General features: G+C 43.5%; 1 protein-coding gene across 1 annotated transcript in view; it reads left to right on the top strand.

Annotated features, from left to right (window-relative positions):
- Positions 1–19181, top strand: part of LOC138491525 (serotransferrin-A-like) — a 94161-nt gene that overhangs the window by 14838 nt on the left and 60142 nt on the right. The window contains exons 3-5 of the mRNA XM_069618063.1: positions 5570–5672; positions 9630–9821; positions 11851–11989. Of these exons, the coding sequence (XP_069474164.1) occupies positions 5570–5672; positions 9630–9821; positions 11851–11989 (434 nt within the window). The remainder of the gene's footprint in view (positions 1–5569; positions 5673–9629; positions 9822–11850; positions 11990–19181) is intronic.

Below are 19181 nucleotides of genomic sequence, written 5' to 3'. Positions count from 1 at the left end.
GTAACTGGCCCTTACATTTCCCAGAGTCACAGGTAGATGGAATTTATATCCCCAAAATTGCTTGGAAATTACATAAAAAATGCTACATAGATGAAATCCACCCACCTTATGATGGCTGAGAAAAAGGCCTAAATGATAAGTCCTTTAAAATGTATTGTGAATCTTCATGTGGGACAAATGGCCCTGACTCCTGCCTTTCCGGCCATTTGTTTTCAATGGTTCAGCCTGTGCCCAGAGATTTTTTAATCAGTCTCCTTTGTTCTGGAAGCATGCTCTTTGAAGTGGGTGCCCCATTCTCACACAAATTAGTCATTCTCCAGCCAAGTGTAATGCTTTCAGAGCCAGCAGGTCTGGAGAACACTGAATTTTGACACCTTTAGCAGGACATTTTATTGTGGTTGGTCATTAGATGGGAGATGAGAGATGTCCTTGTGAAGTCTTGCCCACAGCCAGCAAAAGGGTCTGCCTTGAGCTGACATTTTCCATGAAGTGAAGACAAAGTAGCTCTTCAAATGTCACTGGAGTTTTGTAGGTGAAACATAATATACATTGCTTTTGGTCAACCCATACATCATGTTTTGTTTTCCTTACATTTTTCTGTGAGCAGTGATATTTTTCCACATTTACGTTTTAAAACCTTTTTTATTTGCATACATCTGTGCAGGCCGATTTTGTTTTCAAAGTTTAAAAATCCGGTTTTCCATGTGACAGGGATCTTTGATTCCTCCTTCTTTTGTAAATTAAAATGCTGCTTGTCCATTGGTAATGACAGGTATGCCCCTTTCTACATGGTTCTTTACTTTTACTTGAAAAACAACAACAAAGGTCAGGCCGTTTTTGTCTCAGTGTTTAAAATCCTGCCATTCATGTGAAGGAGACTTCTGTTTGGGGCCTTTAAATGCACCCCAAAAGACACATTAAAGATCCCATTGCATTCAGCATCAGTACGGACTCGGCTCCCACGAAAACCTTCTGGCTCCCGCACAGCAAAAAAACAGGAACCAGGAAGCAAATAGAGCTTCCTTGTTCTGCACATGCACAAAGGAGCTGGAGCGCTCGAAACCTGGTGCCCCAGTCCATCTGAATGTGCAGGGAGGCACACCCCCTAAGTCTAAGGGCTCTGCAGGACTGATGAAGAAAAACGCCCCAAGCCTTGCATGGCCCATTGATCACGTACCCTGGGGAACCAAAACTGTCCAAGTCAAACCATGTTTCCCCTTGAGAGTTAAAACCTGTGAAGGAGTTCTCCTTCACCTGCACCAAGCAGCTGAGGGAGCTCTCAGTTTTCACTGCCCTGGCACGGCTCATCCAGAAAAGGGGCAGCCCCGTGCTTTATCAAAATCAAATAATTGGTCATCATACGTTTTACCAGCAGAACTTTCCTGGAATTTTTTGGACTTCAATTCAGATCTGAGAGGGATGGGAAAAGAACAAACGTTCTTGCACATGGAGAATGATAGCAATTAAAATTAACTTTTTAGGCTCTCGCTGAGAGCCATAAAAAATCCATCAGAAAATATTTTTTGGGGCATCCGCATTTCTGGATTGAACCATATAAACAGATGCATCAATGAGGCGTATCAGAGATTCCCCTAATACCTCACAATAACATTTATTTTCTCAGTTAGGGTCAGACCTTGCCTGGATACATCACCGCCGATGGGGAATGTGCATTTCGGAGCAATCTTGTATGCCTCTTCAACTGCATAATTTCTTTGTCTCACTCCTAATGTCGGGACTAATCTCCTGATGGCTCTAGATTCTACTAAGTAAGAATAGGTTTTGATATAGGGATACATAGACATCTAGTCTCATCCATTTCCTCCCCCTGAATGCTGTGTTCAGTTATCTAGATTTCACTCCAGGGTTGAGGCTTTTATACTTCCCAGCATGGAAGAATGGGATTCCAAGAATTAGGGACAATGTTTTGAAAAGGGTATCTATTAGATTTTGAGGATTGCAAGCATGCATTTGGAATTTCCAAATAAGAGAGATTCCATGATTGTCACCTGTGAGATTGGATATTCGATCTTAAGTAGGCGGAAGCAGGGAAAAAACGAACTGATATCACTTGTGTATTTCAAAGACCATATTCTGGAGAATGTCTACCTTTTACAACACTTTTGATATTAGAGGCGATTTCTCTAAAGTAAACCCTCATCTTCATGGGACAGTACACGGGCATGGGCTGCAAAGTCTTCCCCCTGTACACAAATTAAAGAAAATGCAAATATACATTGTTTTGGGTTGTATTTCACACTAGTAAGTTTATACAAGATGTATCCATCCGGAATACCACTGCGCAGGAAATTTTTTTTATGCGAGAGTCCGGACATCATATATGGTGGGAGTGCAGCAGGATTCACCCCCTTTGGGAAGAGGTTCTGTCGAGCAGTAAGGTAGGGACTAAAGCCGACCTCCCCTTCGCTCCCTTTATTGTTTTGTTGGAAGATGTTGACCCAGATGAAATAAGCCGCCTGAATGGCTCCACTCCACACCAGTTACACTCTCACGCATGTTCACTCCTCTCCCTTCTCTTATCTTTCCATGTCCCTGACTCCCCTTTCCCTCTTCCCACTCTCTTCTTCGTCTTCGTCCTGTTACTTTCCTGACTTTTCGCCTCACCTTGCACACCTTCTGGTCTTACTCCTAAGACTCTCTTTCAGGCTCTCTTCACTTCCTTCTGTCTCTATCTTACTCTTTCTCTCTCTCTCTCTCTCTCTCTCTCTCTCCCTCTCTCTCTCTCTCTCTCACTCTTTCTCTCTCTCTCTCTCTCTCTCTCTCCTCTCCCACCTCTTTCCTCTTTTGTCCCTCAAGGTCTTTCACACTCTTCCTCCACCTACCTCACAGCCCCTTTCTCCTTCTCCTAATACGCTCCCCTACTCTCAACCTTTCCCATCTCCATACTATTCATTTCACCATACCACTCACTCTTTAAATCACTCTCCCTTCCCTTCTACTCTCCTACGCTCACACTCCCTTCAGTCTCCATAGTCTCCCATTAGCCCTCAGCCACACACTTACACTCCCCTCCCGACAATACCATTCACTCCTACAACCACACCCACAGTCTTTCCACAGGGTAGCACTCTCACACAAAACACCTCACCTGCAGTCCTATCCAGCTGCTCCCGACTCCTCATTGCTCTCCACCTTCCATCCTCTTCATCATTTCTCTGTCCACCTGCATGCCTCCCATCCTCACCCAAGGACCACACACTATCTGTGGCTCCCACAGGCCTTTTTTAACCATGCCCTCCTGGTCTTTCTATTGTCCTCCCTCGCCCCCTGACAAGGGAGTATCTTATGTTGATACATACATACTCACACATAACTTGATGAAATGAGTGCTTTTATTAAGCTCACACCAGTAACAACCTCCAGCTGGAGGAATCAATCTCACCTGACACCAGACAGAATATGGAACCTACATAAGCTGAGACTCCACATTCTACATGGATGATCAGAGAGCACTGTGACAACACTGTGACACATGGAATGCACTCTATAACTATAGACACATTAAAGATGCTAACTTCAGATGGCTCAGACTAAGCCTCTATAACAGTGTTCCACCTGTGTCTAGGGCTCAAACCGGGGCTATCTGTTACCCTCGGGTTGGTCACTGAACTGGGAAGGCACACAAATCCCTCTTACCTCCACCCCTCCTTCCTCTGTGCAAATTCAACAGTTTCTGTGACGGCCTCCCACTGGATATTGGGTTGACATTCCACTGTTTCCAAGTTGTGGGGACTGATGCCTCTTTCCCTTGACAGGAGCCGGGTTGCTGCATTCTGCTAGGGCGATGGTGGTTTGTTTCAGCGGTCTGTCGGGCTTGTGTGGCCTGGCAATGCATTCTGGTCTCGCTAGTTCTGAAAATAAGGCCATCTGGGCCAGAATGGCGGATGCATGGCATTGGGTGATCAGGAAATGTGCGGGTGAACATAGTCCAGGCACATTCGAGGAAGGAGGAAGAAGAAAACTTTATTTCAGTTTATGCCATTTACAAAAAGAAATGCATTTTATACAGTTAACAGAGTTCAAACCATATTAAAAACACAGTTTCTAAAAATATAAAATTGTGGACGGTTATATCCATCTACAATGAAAGAATATAATAAGAGTCCTTTCCAAATGCTTAAAAGTGGCGACACTGTACTGAATTCATTGCCTCCAAAACAGTTCTAGCATTATTACCAACAAAATATCTTTTAAGCCATTGGCATCTTAAATCCACTAATTTTGAACAGATAAGCAAAAAGTGTTGTAACTCCTCAATTGCACTGCTGCCGCAGGTGCAGAGCTTAGATCTAAACTGCCACGACATACGGCCCCTGAGTGGTGAAACATTATTCTCCCCATTTCATAAATACGTCTATGAATGGGAGACAGAATGTTGCTCAGCATGCCGAAATTCTGATGAGAGGACCTTGCCATTGTCAAATAGCCCAATGAGCAGAGATTTAGCATTCTATTTATTGCAAGATTGAATTCTAACGTCCTTGCTTTCTTTTTCAAATCACACAAGGGCACCCAACCCTCGTTTAAATGTTTAAAATCGATGTCCCACTTTTTACATAATACACAACACTTCTTGCACCAGGGGTATTCACCATAGCTGACAGCTTTTGTCAATTCGCCCAGGACATTGCTAATATTCTGATTTTTGGACAAGCCTAAGTGTATTTTATGTAAGTAGTCAAGGAAACCAAATTCGGCATGCACGCCCAATATTCACCAACTTCAAAGGCAAGAGCCAAGCCTGGGGTGCTTTGTGCCACACCAAGTAACTTCCTCAGGTAAATGTGCAAGATACGATCCAGGGCAATACACGATGAGCTGCCCCAGATTTCGTTGCAATATAAAAAACAGATGGAACCACCTTTGCTTCCTTCCATCACCTGGATACATTTGTCTAAACGGAGGCGACCATATTTATAACAAAATCTCAGAAGACCCCCCAGACCAGTACATAGCCGAGGAAGGGGAGGTCAGCGACTAGAGCATCCCAGCTTCTTCAGCCCACCTTTGGAGCAGAACAGCCTCTGGCATTTGCCTTGGGAGGCCTCTTACCCCGGGTTGGGAGGGTCCCTGTTCCCCTCTTTCCCTCAAGATCCTGACACTGTCACAGCATTTTAATTGGAAAAGTTTTAGCATGAGCCTGCATTGGTTCTATTGCAAACGTGAATAGTTTCTCGAAAAGCATTGCTCTTTCTTTTTACTTTCGCTTTGGTGAGTTGAAATGGAGTGTCTTGTTCAATTAAATCTTGCTCGTAAATTCCATTGCTGTTCCTTGAAAAGAGAGAAACTCTTTTTGCTGTGTCTTGTCTGCTTATGAAGTCAAAATGCTTGTGATTCCTCTTGTGCCATTATGTCTTGAACGCATTTCGCACTTTCTGATTGTCTGACAGATGGTCAATGAGAACTTCCATGTGCAAATATCTTTTGCTTTCCAACATATTGGAAAATCCACACGAGCCCTGGGAGTCCTGAGTCCTCTGCGGGAACGGAAAGCCACCTGCCCTTAAATGTTGCCTCCAGCTCTAATGTCACATCTTATCTTTTGCAGAATGACGAAGCCGATGCTATCTCCCTGGATGGCGGCCATGTCTATGATGCTGGACTGAAAAACCTGAAGCCTGTAATGGTTGAAAGTTATGGCACTGATGAAGGTACCATTTTTTAATAAGCATTTCTTTAACAAATTAACAACAGCTATGTTATAAGGTTATTTCTATATACCGAAAAGTTCCCTGACCTGACTCGAGTAAGGTTGACCGCCAAATTACTTGATAACGCTCAAATGAATGAGATTATTTCTAATGTCCTTTTTCATAAAATGAGTAGAATATGATATTTATAAGACATAGACCCTCATGCTGCCCCCTTTTTTCACCCCTTCTCCCAGATCTGAGTGTGATGCTTCCCTAATGGTGCCGATATGTTGAACATGTGTCATGTGTCATCATCATGGTTCGAATAACCTGTTCTGTGGGTTGTAACCAACTCGGTCAGGTCTGCAACCACATTTTAGCTGTAACCTTCGCAAGGGAGAAATGTACATTTGCATATCATTCTGACCCTACCCACAAGGGCAGTCCAGCAGCAAAATGCTAGACAAAGCCCATCTGAACCCGAACAAGAGTGCCACCACTAATCCACGGCTTGAGGCTCGTTGGGCCTCATTAGTGCATTAAAGCTTAGCCTCCGTAAGGCACACTAAGCAAGCAGTCCACGTCTGGAATTGAACTTGGTAACTCTGGGTAATACCCCAAGATTCACAAAAGTTACAAATGTGTGGAAGCCCCTCTACCGAGAACGAACATGGTTCAAATAACTTGTTCTATCGGATGTATCCCACGCAGGAGGGTCTAGAACTACGTTTTTGCACACTGTACGCGTCACAAAGGTGAAATATTCATTTTATGTCACCCTGGCCCCACCCACTTGGTCAGGCCTGCAACTAAATGCTAGGTAATTCTCCTCTAATCAAGAGTACCCTCAGAAACCCCATTCATGTGTTTCCGCCTTGTTGGACCGTATCAGGGAGGTGAAGCTCAGTCAACCCTTAGGCTCAGTAAGCAAAGGGGTCCACACCTGGATTACCCCTGGTATTTTAGGGGAAAAACTTCAAGGTTTACAAAATATACAAAAGTGTATTAGTCCCTCTACCAAGAATGGCACTTTCTGCAGCCTCAACAATTTTGGAATACAACATAGCCACACAAACGCAACAACTAAAAGAGTTCTTACATGATTTTACATTTGAAGTACAAAGACAAAAACATAAATGTGCAATGGATATATATAATTTTGTGTGAATGGTTTAAGATTAATTTACACAATAGTCCACTGCTTAGCCTGCTATGTTTTTATATAATTATTTGGTTGAACATGTATGTTTAGCCCAAAGAGATTAAAGATTCACTATAAACACATCAAAGTTTCTGTTATGTGTAAAACGAATTCTGTAAACCTCACAGTTCCATTGAGGCAATGCATAAGGTTTTAAAAGGTCTCCTTTTAGAAGATCTCTCCCTAAAGGTATCTGGCGAGTAGCCATTCCTATGCGTATTCAGACTGCTCTTTCCTAGGAAATATGTGCTTCCGGGCCTTGTTTCGCGATGCAGTGACGGATGCATAATGGACAGGAAATGGTTATTGAGCATATGCCCAGCTTCGATGCTCAAGCTGACGAGATCATCAATTGCTCTGGTGGAGAACGGTAGTGAGCTCCAGAGATTGGTGCCTTGGTCGGAGCATTATCTGCTTTGTGTCCTACCATGATCTAATTTTGAGATCTGAAGTAGTCTGACTTCTGTGGTTCTCAGAATACAGAAGGAAGTTTCTTGAACACATGTTGAGATTAAGTACAGTGGACCAATATTATGGATGTATAAATAGGCAATGTCTAATGCCTTCAATTTGATGTATTTGGCGGCTACCATGAGGCAAGTGGGGAAGAACCACCCTGGTGAAATGTATTTATGATTAGGCATTTCACTGAGTAAGTGGACATCTGAATTTCCACCCGGCTCAATAGGTCTCTGAGGCAGTCAAGAAAGCTTGAATCAATGTTTTTTACATAGCTGACTCGAGACAATGCCCTTAATGTCGTATGGAAAAGCTGGCATGGAAATACAGAGATACATTGCAGTTGGATGGAAGATGTAGGTTTGGGTGACCGTATGGACATCTTGTGCCTGTGGGCGATTACTTTCTTTCTTTTTTAATTTATTCGTGATATCTTAGAGTGCCATCAACAGATTGTCATCCGTTTAGAAGAAATGCTAACAAAGACGAAGCACAAATCTTTAAAACTTTGGGTTTGAGGCAAGCAGGGAACCGGGGTGTCGGGGACCAGAGGCATGGTAGATCCCAGCAGATGATTACCTCTGGATTTTGCAGGGGATTATCTTGAGCCACTTGTTTTTACTTGCAGTCATAAAACGTTTAGGATTAGTTAAGCTTGTGTCCACTTTTTTCATTAATATATTTATTTTGTTCTTTTTTCCATATTCCATAAATGCCATACTGCTCCATACAGACAACAACTATTAATGCTAAAAGATCTCTGGTGAATTATTCATCAGATTTTGTCAAAATAATGTCACCTAATGTCACAATGGTTCTCCTCTTTGCATGTTCAATCCTGCCTCGCCCAGCCATGACAATGTACACACGGGTTTATCTTTCCAATCTATTCAAATATTTAGTCAGGGGTACCAGGTTTCGTTATGGGATGGGTATATAGGTTGATCTAAATAGGGTGATTTTCCTTACTCTCCTTCTCTGATAACAGTGATTTTAAAAATGTTGTTTACACTCAAACATCATATTGTTTGCACATATGTTCCATCCCATGGCTGTTCCAACCTCAGCAATAGGTATTATCATTCATTCATGTATAGAAATTCCATATGTAAGGGCTCTGTGTATCATTGAGCCCTAAAATAATATGTGCCTGTTTGGAGTTCTTTGCGTCTGGAGTATATTGGAGATATATGTGAATAGATTAATCTAAAATAATTCTGATGCACGGAGATCTGATGCTGTACGCCCCAGAGTTCCATTTTCCAACATCTGAATCTTTTTGTTTGAGCCCAGGAGAAAATGTATTGATTCTTTTTGGTGTGTAATCAATCCATGATAATAGGATCGCTTTGCCCCGGTTGCAATTGCTTTCTTTTCATTAAAAAGATGAATTTCCCATTACAGTAAATGCCTGGAAATGACCTTCAGAAATATCCTTAGATCTACCCCATTTCTCACAATCGAGCACAGAGTTAAGACTAATAATCGATCAATGGAGTTTTCTAAACATTTAACTAATGAGCTTGTTCATTACTGCACTATCCAGAAAGGCTAAATCCCCTCTTGGCTCCAAAAAGGTGGCAATAGTTGGGCTCCCATATTGTCAGTCTACACAGATAACAAGGATTATCAGATTGGAGAGAATATCATTATTCCACAATGGTGTATAAGCCCAACGTTTGGAATATCTAGGCATGTAACTTGCTCTAGAAATAGACAAAACTAATATTGTAATGCTTTAAGTCAAATTTCAGAAAGTTTATTTTCCCCTACGCCATGTTAACAAGAATTATCTTGCGTCCTATAGAATTCTGCCCCAGTTTCATTACTGTATTCAGCCCTGTGAGAATGTGAGGCCCAGCACCTTGTTCTGTAACTCCCTCATGCATCCAAAGGCTTCCTTTAGATAAAACCCAATCCTTTGGAGGATAAAACCTCCCAATCCTGCCGCAGCATGCTTCTGCTTACTCTGGAGCCCTTCGTTCAGACAGGAGGCAGCACAGGAGTAAGTGTTATTAATGGAATGTGGCTCTGGCTGTGGACATGGAATGACTGTTTCTGCCTATGGGAGTGCAACTCAAATGTTTCCTGCATTTCATTACACGGATTACTAAAGAATATATACATACACACACTGGTGTTTCTCATTAAAGAGTCTATCAGAAGACACATGTACAAGGCACATGCAAATATAAACCAATTTCATGACTCCAGCCTTCCCGAGTACCCACACTGACTCTTCGATATCCATGTTGGTTGTAAGGACTTTTCCGCTGCTCGCTTCCTCATTCGTCCTGTTTTTTTTCTCCTTCCAGAGAAGGACACCTGCTATTATGCTGTTGCTGTGGTGCAGAAAGGGTCTGGTTTCCAATTCTCGGGTCTGAAGGGCAAGACGTCGTGCCATACCGGACTGGACAAGACCGCAGGCTGGAACATGCCCATTGGGGCTTTTTTGAAAATGGACCTCATCAAGTGGGAGGGAAGCGACGACAAGCCCTTGCAGAAAGGTAAATCTTGGCAAATGGTGACCCCTCTCTAGATATCCTTTCATTCTTCATCATTGCAAGCCCCTCCAGTCCGAATGATGCAGAGACCCCCAAATATTATTATCCAGAGAACCCCCTACACAGCCCTCGCACTGCATGTTAACCCTTTCATAACGCACCCAATGCTGTCCCAGAACGTACACATCTACTCAGCTCTGCAGACGCGCCAGATTACTAGTAAGCAGCACCCATTCTGACTGTATCTGAAAGCCTAGTGGCTTTTTTGTCCAAATTAAGTAGGTAAAATAGTTGATTATCGGTAACATCCGCCTGATCCTGTATCACCCTCTGTCGTCCACTCTCTTTACCTCCTTAGTTTCAACTCTCTCTCCCTCAGCTGCTTTTTGTGTAAGCGTCTTGGCCAATCAGCTCCCCTGCATGCCCCCACTTTCTCCACTCAGCCTGCCACCCTTTCAAAGTTCCCTCTCATGCTCCTGCACTGCTCTAGTTATCTGTGACAGCCTTGTTATGGCGCCGGGTGATTTTTCATTTAAATATGTGGGTACGTATTGCACCCCAGCCGTGCCCTTCAGCACACCATGTTATTCGTCTCCTCCGATTCTTAAACACATAGCTTTGCCAATGCAGCTCACTCCCCAGCTGCAACACCCGCTGTTATTTTAGGATTGTGAGCTGTGCACGGGTACCCAACCACTCTTGGATGCTGTTCTGAAATACCTGCTGCTGCTCCCCAACCAAGAACCTCACCCAAGATGAGCAAAAAACTGGTGTCCTGACTGGCACAATGCAACTGGACCTTCCCTGGCGACCCCTAAATGACATCCATGGCACACAGCCCTGTCCATTACATCAGAGTCCGGTTGGCAATGCCGTCTGTTACTCCTGGACTGTTTTATTTGGGCAGTGGAGAACACGCCTAACCATCGGCTCCCTCTGCAATTTAGGCAATAGCATACTTACAGAAGGTGCTGCTTGTTGACATGGCCCGAGTTGCAAGTCTGCCACAATTCTTTTCCCCATTCCAGAGATGCAGTGTCCATTACACCATTACCACAGATTGTCAGCTGTGGTCGTCATATGGTAATGAGTACATTCATGCTTATGGCCATAAGAATTTGGGCCTTCTTGGAACCACCGCCAGACCACAAGTACCAAAACCATCTCCAATGTGGTTTCACTCGTGCTGTGGTGGGCATGAGGCCAAGGGGGGGGACCAACTCTGGGCAGTTAGGGTAACACAGCAGGTACAAAGCAACCATGTCCATAGCACACATAGGGGGCTTATTTTGAGCCCTTCGTAGTGAGAATCAACAGCGTACAAGCCTGCGTAAGGGTTTATGCGGTTGATTCCTGTCAATGCTCATTTTTGTCAATTTGTATGGCGGAGAGGAGGGGCAGAAAGTGACTTACGTTTCCACCTCCTCCATTCCTGTCCGCCATTTAACCACTCCGGCATTTGCACTGGAATGGATTTTCATGCCGACGCAAATGCTGGGGATCCCTATGGAGTCTGCCAGCTTTTTGCACCAGCAAAAAAGCTGACAGACTCCACGCGGACCAATTGTAAACGCTGCCTGCCATGCTTAAGGAGTGCAAAAGGAGAGGGAAAAGGGTGGAAAACTGCTTGTAGGCCACCTTCTGCACTCCCCTTTTGTACTGCGCCCTGAAAATGATGAACATTTGGCAGCATGCACCCGCTTACGTGGAAGTCTACACACAACGGGACCCCACCGCCAAATTACAGAGACTCGAATATGAGATCCATAGACTCTTCTGTAGGGAAGACGCCTTCACTGAGAGAAGGCTGCATAGGAGCCATATTGGGAGAGGATTGGAGGCCAGTCTTGACCCTTTACCCACCCTTCTCTTTCCGTTAGGTGTATATTGGTGGTGGATGCAGTTTGTGGGCGCTAAAAGATGGATACGTGTGTATGGATGTGCATGCGGTAGGCTGGGCGCAGAAGGTGTTTCTGTTAAGAATTACATATAGTCTGACACTATCAAATCTGTTCTTGCCTTCCTGATCCAGCGGTGTCCGAGTTCTTCTCTGCAAGCTGTGTGCCTGGCGCCCAGGAGCCCAACCTCTGCAGCTTGTGTGCAGGAAAAGGTGACAGCAAGTGCACACTCTCTCACAGGGAGCCCTACTCTGGCTATGACGGAGCTTTCAAGTGAGTGTTGCTCTCTACTTTGGACTTATTGTCTTGTGCCGTTCCCAGAGAGCCTGGACTTGCTTATCGGGTCACAACTGAGGAACACATTACCAATCCCCCCCCCCATGCTCCCCCTTGCTCACCTCTACAGACCAACAGCTGCATGCCTGCGTCTGGGGTTAACTGTCACCAAGATCAGCATTTGGGCAGCAAACGTACCTAGGCCTGCTAGACATGTACACAGGTGGCATTCTGCGTAATTAAAGACTTTGTAGCTACGGGAAGCCTTTAAAACTTGGTTCTATTGGGGCAATTTGTGTAATTGGTATTACCCAAAAAGATCGAGGGCAAAAAGACCGAATTCGGGATGCTCGATTTGACTGCATATATCTATGTGGAGGGGGTGGTGAGGGGGAGGGGGGTAAAGTAAAAAAAATGAGGAGGGGAGCTGCGAGAGGTCTCCCCCCAGACACACACACACACACACACAGATATATATATATATATATATATATATATATATATATATATATATATCTGCAGTCAAATGGGGAGAAAGAAAAAAAAGAGGTCTTTTGGGATTCGTTTTTTTTTCTCCAGACAAATCACCCAAATTCGTGTAATTCATACAGAACTTAATGTTTAAATCACATGATAAACATTTTTAAAAACTTGGAGTATGAGTGAACATTGCCAACGCTTTTTAAAATGCATAAACCATATTTTGGGAGTTTTTTCCTGAACCAACCGAAGAGAAAATATATATTGGTGTTTGGAAAAAATGCATTTGTTAAAAAACAAAAAAAGCTAGGAAAGTTATTTTTATTGGTATATATATATATATATATATATATATATATATATATATATATGTACATATATATATATATTTTATATACTCGCTGGAGAACGAAAAGGCTTGCATGTCGCCGTACCTCTAGGGAACTGTTTTGCTGGAAAGGCTTCCCATTCAGATTGCGCACAGGCACAGTTATTCCATGGAAGTTTGCGGTTAATGAAGTTTGGCCATCTTCATGATTTTGTTTTCCAACTTTGGAAGTTGGCGATGAAGTTTCCCTGAGCCATCTATCGCACCAGGTGGCCAGGAAAGTCCAGGCAAAGCACAGGATTCGTGTGTTTTTGCCGGTTTGCATGAGCTCTAAGATTATTGTGACGGGTTGAGTCAGGGTGCAAGTTCTTTCTGCGAGAACGATGGCGGGAAACAACCTGTTTTTGGAACAATGTGTTTGGAATGTACTGCAACATGACTCCCAAAAATGGAATGCTGTGACATTTGCAATGAGCAGATTTTTGAAGGTCTCTCAAACATTTTGAGAGACCTTCGTTCTACTTTATCTCGACTGTACTGCATCATTTGTGGATTATCTGCAACCCTTTGACCCAGAAAGGTCTATTAACTGGCATCTTCCATTGCTGGAAATTGTATGGTACCACATACAGAAATATTGGATAATCGTTGTTCAGGCCAAGGAACATAGTGTCGCGTTAACAGACTGCAGGTTGATGGAGCAAAAGGCCCTTCGTTATTTGGCCTTTTTACTCTGTTAACCAGGTCTCTTCCACCTCGATTATCCAGCACACTTGCTTATGCGGCTTCACTGGTTTGCTAACTATACCAGATAATTGTGCTTTTACTGTTGTATGGACAGGAGTATTGGCTCAATTGCAAGCAAGGTCCATGACTCCTAAGCAGCAGGTCCTTGTGTGTGCAATTCCAATCACACACAAGGAGGCATTGGGTGAGGCGCAGAAGGCTAGACAGGGGAATGGGTTGGAAAGAAGGCCTCCGACTTCAGAAGCAATGAAAAACATCAATGCACAATTGTGAGGAAGATTTGCAAAAGTCCACCTTATGAAGGACTTTAAAAGACTCACACTTGGGACACATGGCTCCAACTCTTCGTATAGGCCTGAACCACACAAGATTTGTTGGTAGCAATGGCTGAGCAGCCAGGCTTATCGGAGGAGGGGGGAAGGGCTGCAGGAGGTATACAGCACTTAGAGTATACGCATTGGCACAAAGAAACACTGGCACACTAAAATTAAATAAAAAGAATGGTTTATTTTGATAAACACTAAGGTGAATAATTCTTCATAAAGCTAAGTACTATAAAACATAGTAAGTCATTTCATTACAGTATAGGATAATCTTCTTTCCATTGCATTAGCCTGGGACTTCTTGCTCTACCCACACCATTGCCACCCTGCGTATAGCCAAAAGCATTAATAATCCAACTACATTCCGCAATCGTCCCGCAATCTGCTTTGCATATCCCACTCTCGGGTCAAGCCCCACTTCCTCCCATGTCATAATACTCACTGTGTCAAAAAACCCTTCCCAAAACCTAGATATTGAAGGGCAACCCCATGCTATATGTACAAAATATTCTGGTGTTTTGGCGCAACGAGCGCACTCATCTGGGGTATCTTGAAACAATGTATGTAATTTCGCAGGGGTATAATAAAACTGATGAAGATATTAAAAGTTAATTATCTTAAACCTACTATTAAGGGGAATCTTCCTAGTCTGAGCGCAACAATATTTCCACATTTCTTCAATCAGTGTCACCCAGCGAGGCCTCCCAAAGTCGTTGAGATGATTCAGCCAACCCTATTGTATTCTCTTGTGCTTTACCATAGAGGTGGGACCCAATTTTACTGGTATTTTAAGAGAATACAAAACCTCGCCTCGCCCCTTCTTCTCAACGCAAACCCACGATCACATGATAATTCCACCATATTCGTCACTTTGCATGACCTTCCACGGGCTGTCAATATTATCGCCTTTAACAGAGATGGTGCTGCAAGTGCCTTTTGCATTTCCACATGCCTCCTTTCTGCTCCTCCCTCATACCAGTATGCTAGAAATCCTGCCTGCGCAGCCTCGTAATACCCTTCGTAGTCTGGTAACGCTAAATCCCTTTTATCCAATGCTGCCACTAGTTTCTTCCACGATATACCTGATTGTTTGCACGCCCGGACGAACCAGGATATCTCTGACTGCACTTCACGAAAATATGCCTTCAATGTCGCTATTGATGCGTTTAAAAAATACATAAAGAAACCGAGGAAGTAGTACCGTCTTTACCAACGATATCTTTCCGTAGAGATTAAGTGGGAGGCTCATCCACCTTTTCAACACCCCTCAGGTATGTTCCAGTACCAACGCATAATTTAGCTGATTTAAAGACCTCAGGAGAACGTGCAATATCTATCCCTAAATATCTTGTGTAACTCATATGCCATTGAGACTCCAGTTCATCAGTAAACTGCCCTGTACTTTCAGTGAGTGAGAAGAGCACCAACTTCATTACTTTCATTTTCAATCCAGAGTACTCCCCGAATTCCAGTACATCCTTCACAATTGGTTTTAAATTAACTTGCGGATTGCGAACATACAGCAACATATCGTCCGTATACAGGGATACCACCGCCTTATACTTTTACAATTGTATCCCCCTGTATCTGTGTCTGTTCCTAATCATCTCTGCCAACAGCTCTATTGCAAACAGCATGGGTGACAATGGGCACCCGTGCTGTGTGCTTCTATCAAGTGGAATGACTGATGTAAGCTGGCATTTACCCTAATCCGTGCATTGGGAGAGGTAACAGCAATGAGACGAGGGATAAAAACTGCTCTCTTAACCCCATTATCCGCAGCACTCAGAACAGATAAGGCCATTCTACAAAATCAAATGCTTTCTCAGCATCTAGCAGTGCTGCCACTATCGAATATTCTGGACTAACCACCACCATTAAACCAAATATTCGCCTTAGGCATTAGGAAGTGGACCATCCAATGATAAATCTGGACTGGTAATATTGCACAAATCTATGTATCAGGGGAGCCAATCGAGTTGCTAACAATTTACTCAGGATTTTGTTATCTAGATTAATTAGTGAATAGGCCGGTATGAGGAACACTCTTCAGCACTCTTACCCAGTTTCAACAGTAACGTGACCACTTCCTCCCTCATAGAATCCGGTAATCGCCCATCTCACAACGCCTGTTGATTCACTTCCAAGAGATGCATCGCTAGTTTCCCGGCAAAACACTTATAAAACTTGGCCTTCAGGCCATCTGGAACAGGGGCTTTCCCAGTCGATAATGATTGGATCGCCCGAAGGATATCTTGCTCTGTAATGGGCTGACATAGCCATTCCCTCTCCTCATCACTACACCACTATTACTCTGCCCGATCAAGAAAATTACCTATCTCTGATTGCGAAACCTGAGCTTGTGTGGAGTAAAGGTGCATATGGAACGCACATAATTCCCAAAGGATGTCCCCATCTGAAAATGTCAATTCTCCCTGCTCGTCCTTAAACAATAGGATATACTTCCTGGGCATTCCTGCTTTAGCAGGTCATGCCAACAGCCTTCCGGGGCATTGACCTTCCCCATAATGCCGAACGGCAGCCTTTCCTCGCAGGAACTTCACCTCCCTTTCACCTCAGCCCTGAATTTGTCCAACTCATCCCTGATCTCCTTCTGTACATTTGGCTCAGATATACCATCCCCAGCCACTTGTAAGACTCAAATATGTTCTTCACTAACTGATAATCGCCTCCTGATCTGCTTCAGTATTCCCGATTCCTTCAAGATACATTCTTCCTAATCACACATTTGAATGTTTCCCATACCGTTGAATACAAAGCTACAGAACCCATGTTTTCCCCAAAGAATGCGTCAATCCCCTGTGCTATCTCTGTACGGAACACCTCATCACTCAGACTTTCACTCTTAAACATCCATGCTGGCCGTTCACCCTGGCATCTCGGTATCTCTAATTCCAGCACTACTGGCATGTGATCAGATAATGTGTGTGCTAAAATAGGGACCATGGTAACCTAACCCGCCGCCCTATCCAAAATAATTAATCCAGTTGCAACGCCGATCAGTGGACCATGGAGGCGAACGTATAGGGCCTTTCCCCTTTGTGTCTTGTCCTCCAAATATCAATCAACCTCAATGACCAGTAAAAATCCTGCAGTGCGTGGGTCGCCCTTGTCTGCAACCTATGGACCCCTCCTGTTCTCTCCAGATCTGGGTCTAACACTGCATTCAAGTCCCCAGCCCAAATAATCATCCAGTGAGGTTGTTGGTCAAGGTGTTGAGCTATACACTCCAGTGTCTCCATCGTTTCTTCAATAGGGTCATAGTAGTTCACCAGCGTAACTGCCTGACCATACAGAGCACCCTAGAGCTTTATTTGCAAGTTCAGTATGGCCTCTCTTCAACTGGAAAACAAACGTTATAATTAAGCATCAGCACCTCCAGTGATGGCAATACCGGGCATTAGGTGCTTGGAAGCGCAAATGAATGGCACTGAGCGAAGGGAGTGCCATTGAGGAAGGACTGTGGCACCTCATGCCGGACACTGCCTCCACTGCTGGGCATGCTAAGGCTTTTAGCACCCGGCCTGGTGTTATCAGAAATGCTGAAAGGGGAGTTTTGTTGTTTGTAAATCCAGTAGACCAAATGAAGAAGGATATAACTGTATAGATGCAGTATAGTCAGAAGACAATCTAAAGAAGGATATCAAACCTTAAAATGTAGCAACATAAAATAACGTGTGTCCTAATTAACACATCTGATTTTCTTGTCACCGGATGGTCGTGGATCACCCTTTATTTGTTCACTTGGCCCGACATCTAATGGGAACTTGGGTCTGCTAGATGTGAGGCAAAAATTCTGCAGTGTTGTTACGGACCCAATAGTGTACTCGCTTGCCCTTCGGGAGGCCACAATGTATACGGCTTCGAGTCAGCCTCTTAAGTGATTTGCCTTTAAAAGCTCGTCCAAGCAGCGAAAAACAGCATCCCATCGGTTGCGTTCCCCAAGTGAAAAAATAAGTCGGGCCAAGTGAAAAAATAAAGGGAGATCCACGAACATCCGGTGACAAGAAAATCAGAACTCTGAATCTGTCACGGCTATTTTGGAGCCGGATTTCTTGATCTCACATCCATCCAGGATATTGCGCTAAACTTGTCGGGGTATTTGAAAGAGGTTTCCTATCTGATTTAAAGGAATTGTCTGTCCTGAAGAAGGCCGTTGAAAAAACTATGGTTGTAGAGATACTAGAGATAGTGCCTCAATCTCCAGAAGGGCCGAAACATGTCGACACTTGACAAGCGACTTACCAACCTTTTGAAATCTTGTATCTAAATACTGCTTCATTGATATAAGTCAGTTTCCATTAATTCAACCAACCCCTATAGTTGACTCTGTTTTTATGATTAGATTAAGTCGATCATGCAGCATTGATTTGTGACATATATCTGTATGTTCTGCTTTCTCTCTCTTTTTTAACTTTTCTAAATTTGTCTTAATAATAAATTGATATGGACGCATTTATGACTGATGATTTTTAGTGTTCACTCTTGAGGGTGTGTAAGCGATATGGTTCCATGTATTGTCCCAATAGCATGCAGCATTTGTTGATAACTGTTGCAAAAAAATGAATTTTTGAAAATTGTGAATGTGGTACCAATCTGGAAGGCATTAATCACAAAATAAGTAGATAACATATACCACCAAGCCTAGCTTGTTTGGACTATGAGTGGGGTAGTCAATAGTCTCATTTTTGTATAACGCACTATTGAGTACCCTCCAGAATGGCTCCAGACCCTATCCTTTAATCAAAGATCCAGTCTGCACGATGTCCCAACTCACCAATGGGATGGATCTGCACCATTGAAATTGCTAGTGGCTGTCCAAGCAGCAGACATCAACAGGGAGAAATGGGGTTTGGTAGCAGAAATTGTCAAAACCAGTTTCAACCATTTCCATTCACATAAAGCACCTTTTGAGAGTCCCAAGTAAGACTTGTTTGGTGTTTTATGGCCAAATGGGGAGTCCTGAGTAAGACTTGTTTGGTGTTTTATGGCCAAATGGGGCATGAAGATGGCCAAAAAGCAATATGACCAAAGACCAGGACTTAAAACGTTGGTAGCCATTTTGAGTGTATGGTATCCAAAATTGCATTATCATGCAGCAAGAAAATGTGTAAAACACTATTCACTGCCACCAGCCTGTCCCAGGCACATCACAAAACCATACAAAATGATGCCAGACAAAAAAGGCACACGTGCCCCATGAAACACTCCAATTAAGGCAGTGTGTGTGACTAAATGTAAACACAGGAGAACATGAATGGAGAGAAAAAGCCTCCCTGTATTGACAGCA

Source organism: Ambystoma mexicanum, chromosome 10 (genome assembly GCF_040938575.1).
Source record: "Ambystoma mexicanum isolate Mex_15411 chromosome 10, UKY_AmexF1_1, whole genome shotgun sequence".
Taxonomy (NCBI): Eukaryota; Metazoa; Chordata; class Amphibia; order Caudata; family Ambystomatidae; genus Ambystoma; species Ambystoma mexicanum.
This window is presented reverse-complemented; position numbering and strand designations above follow the sequence as displayed.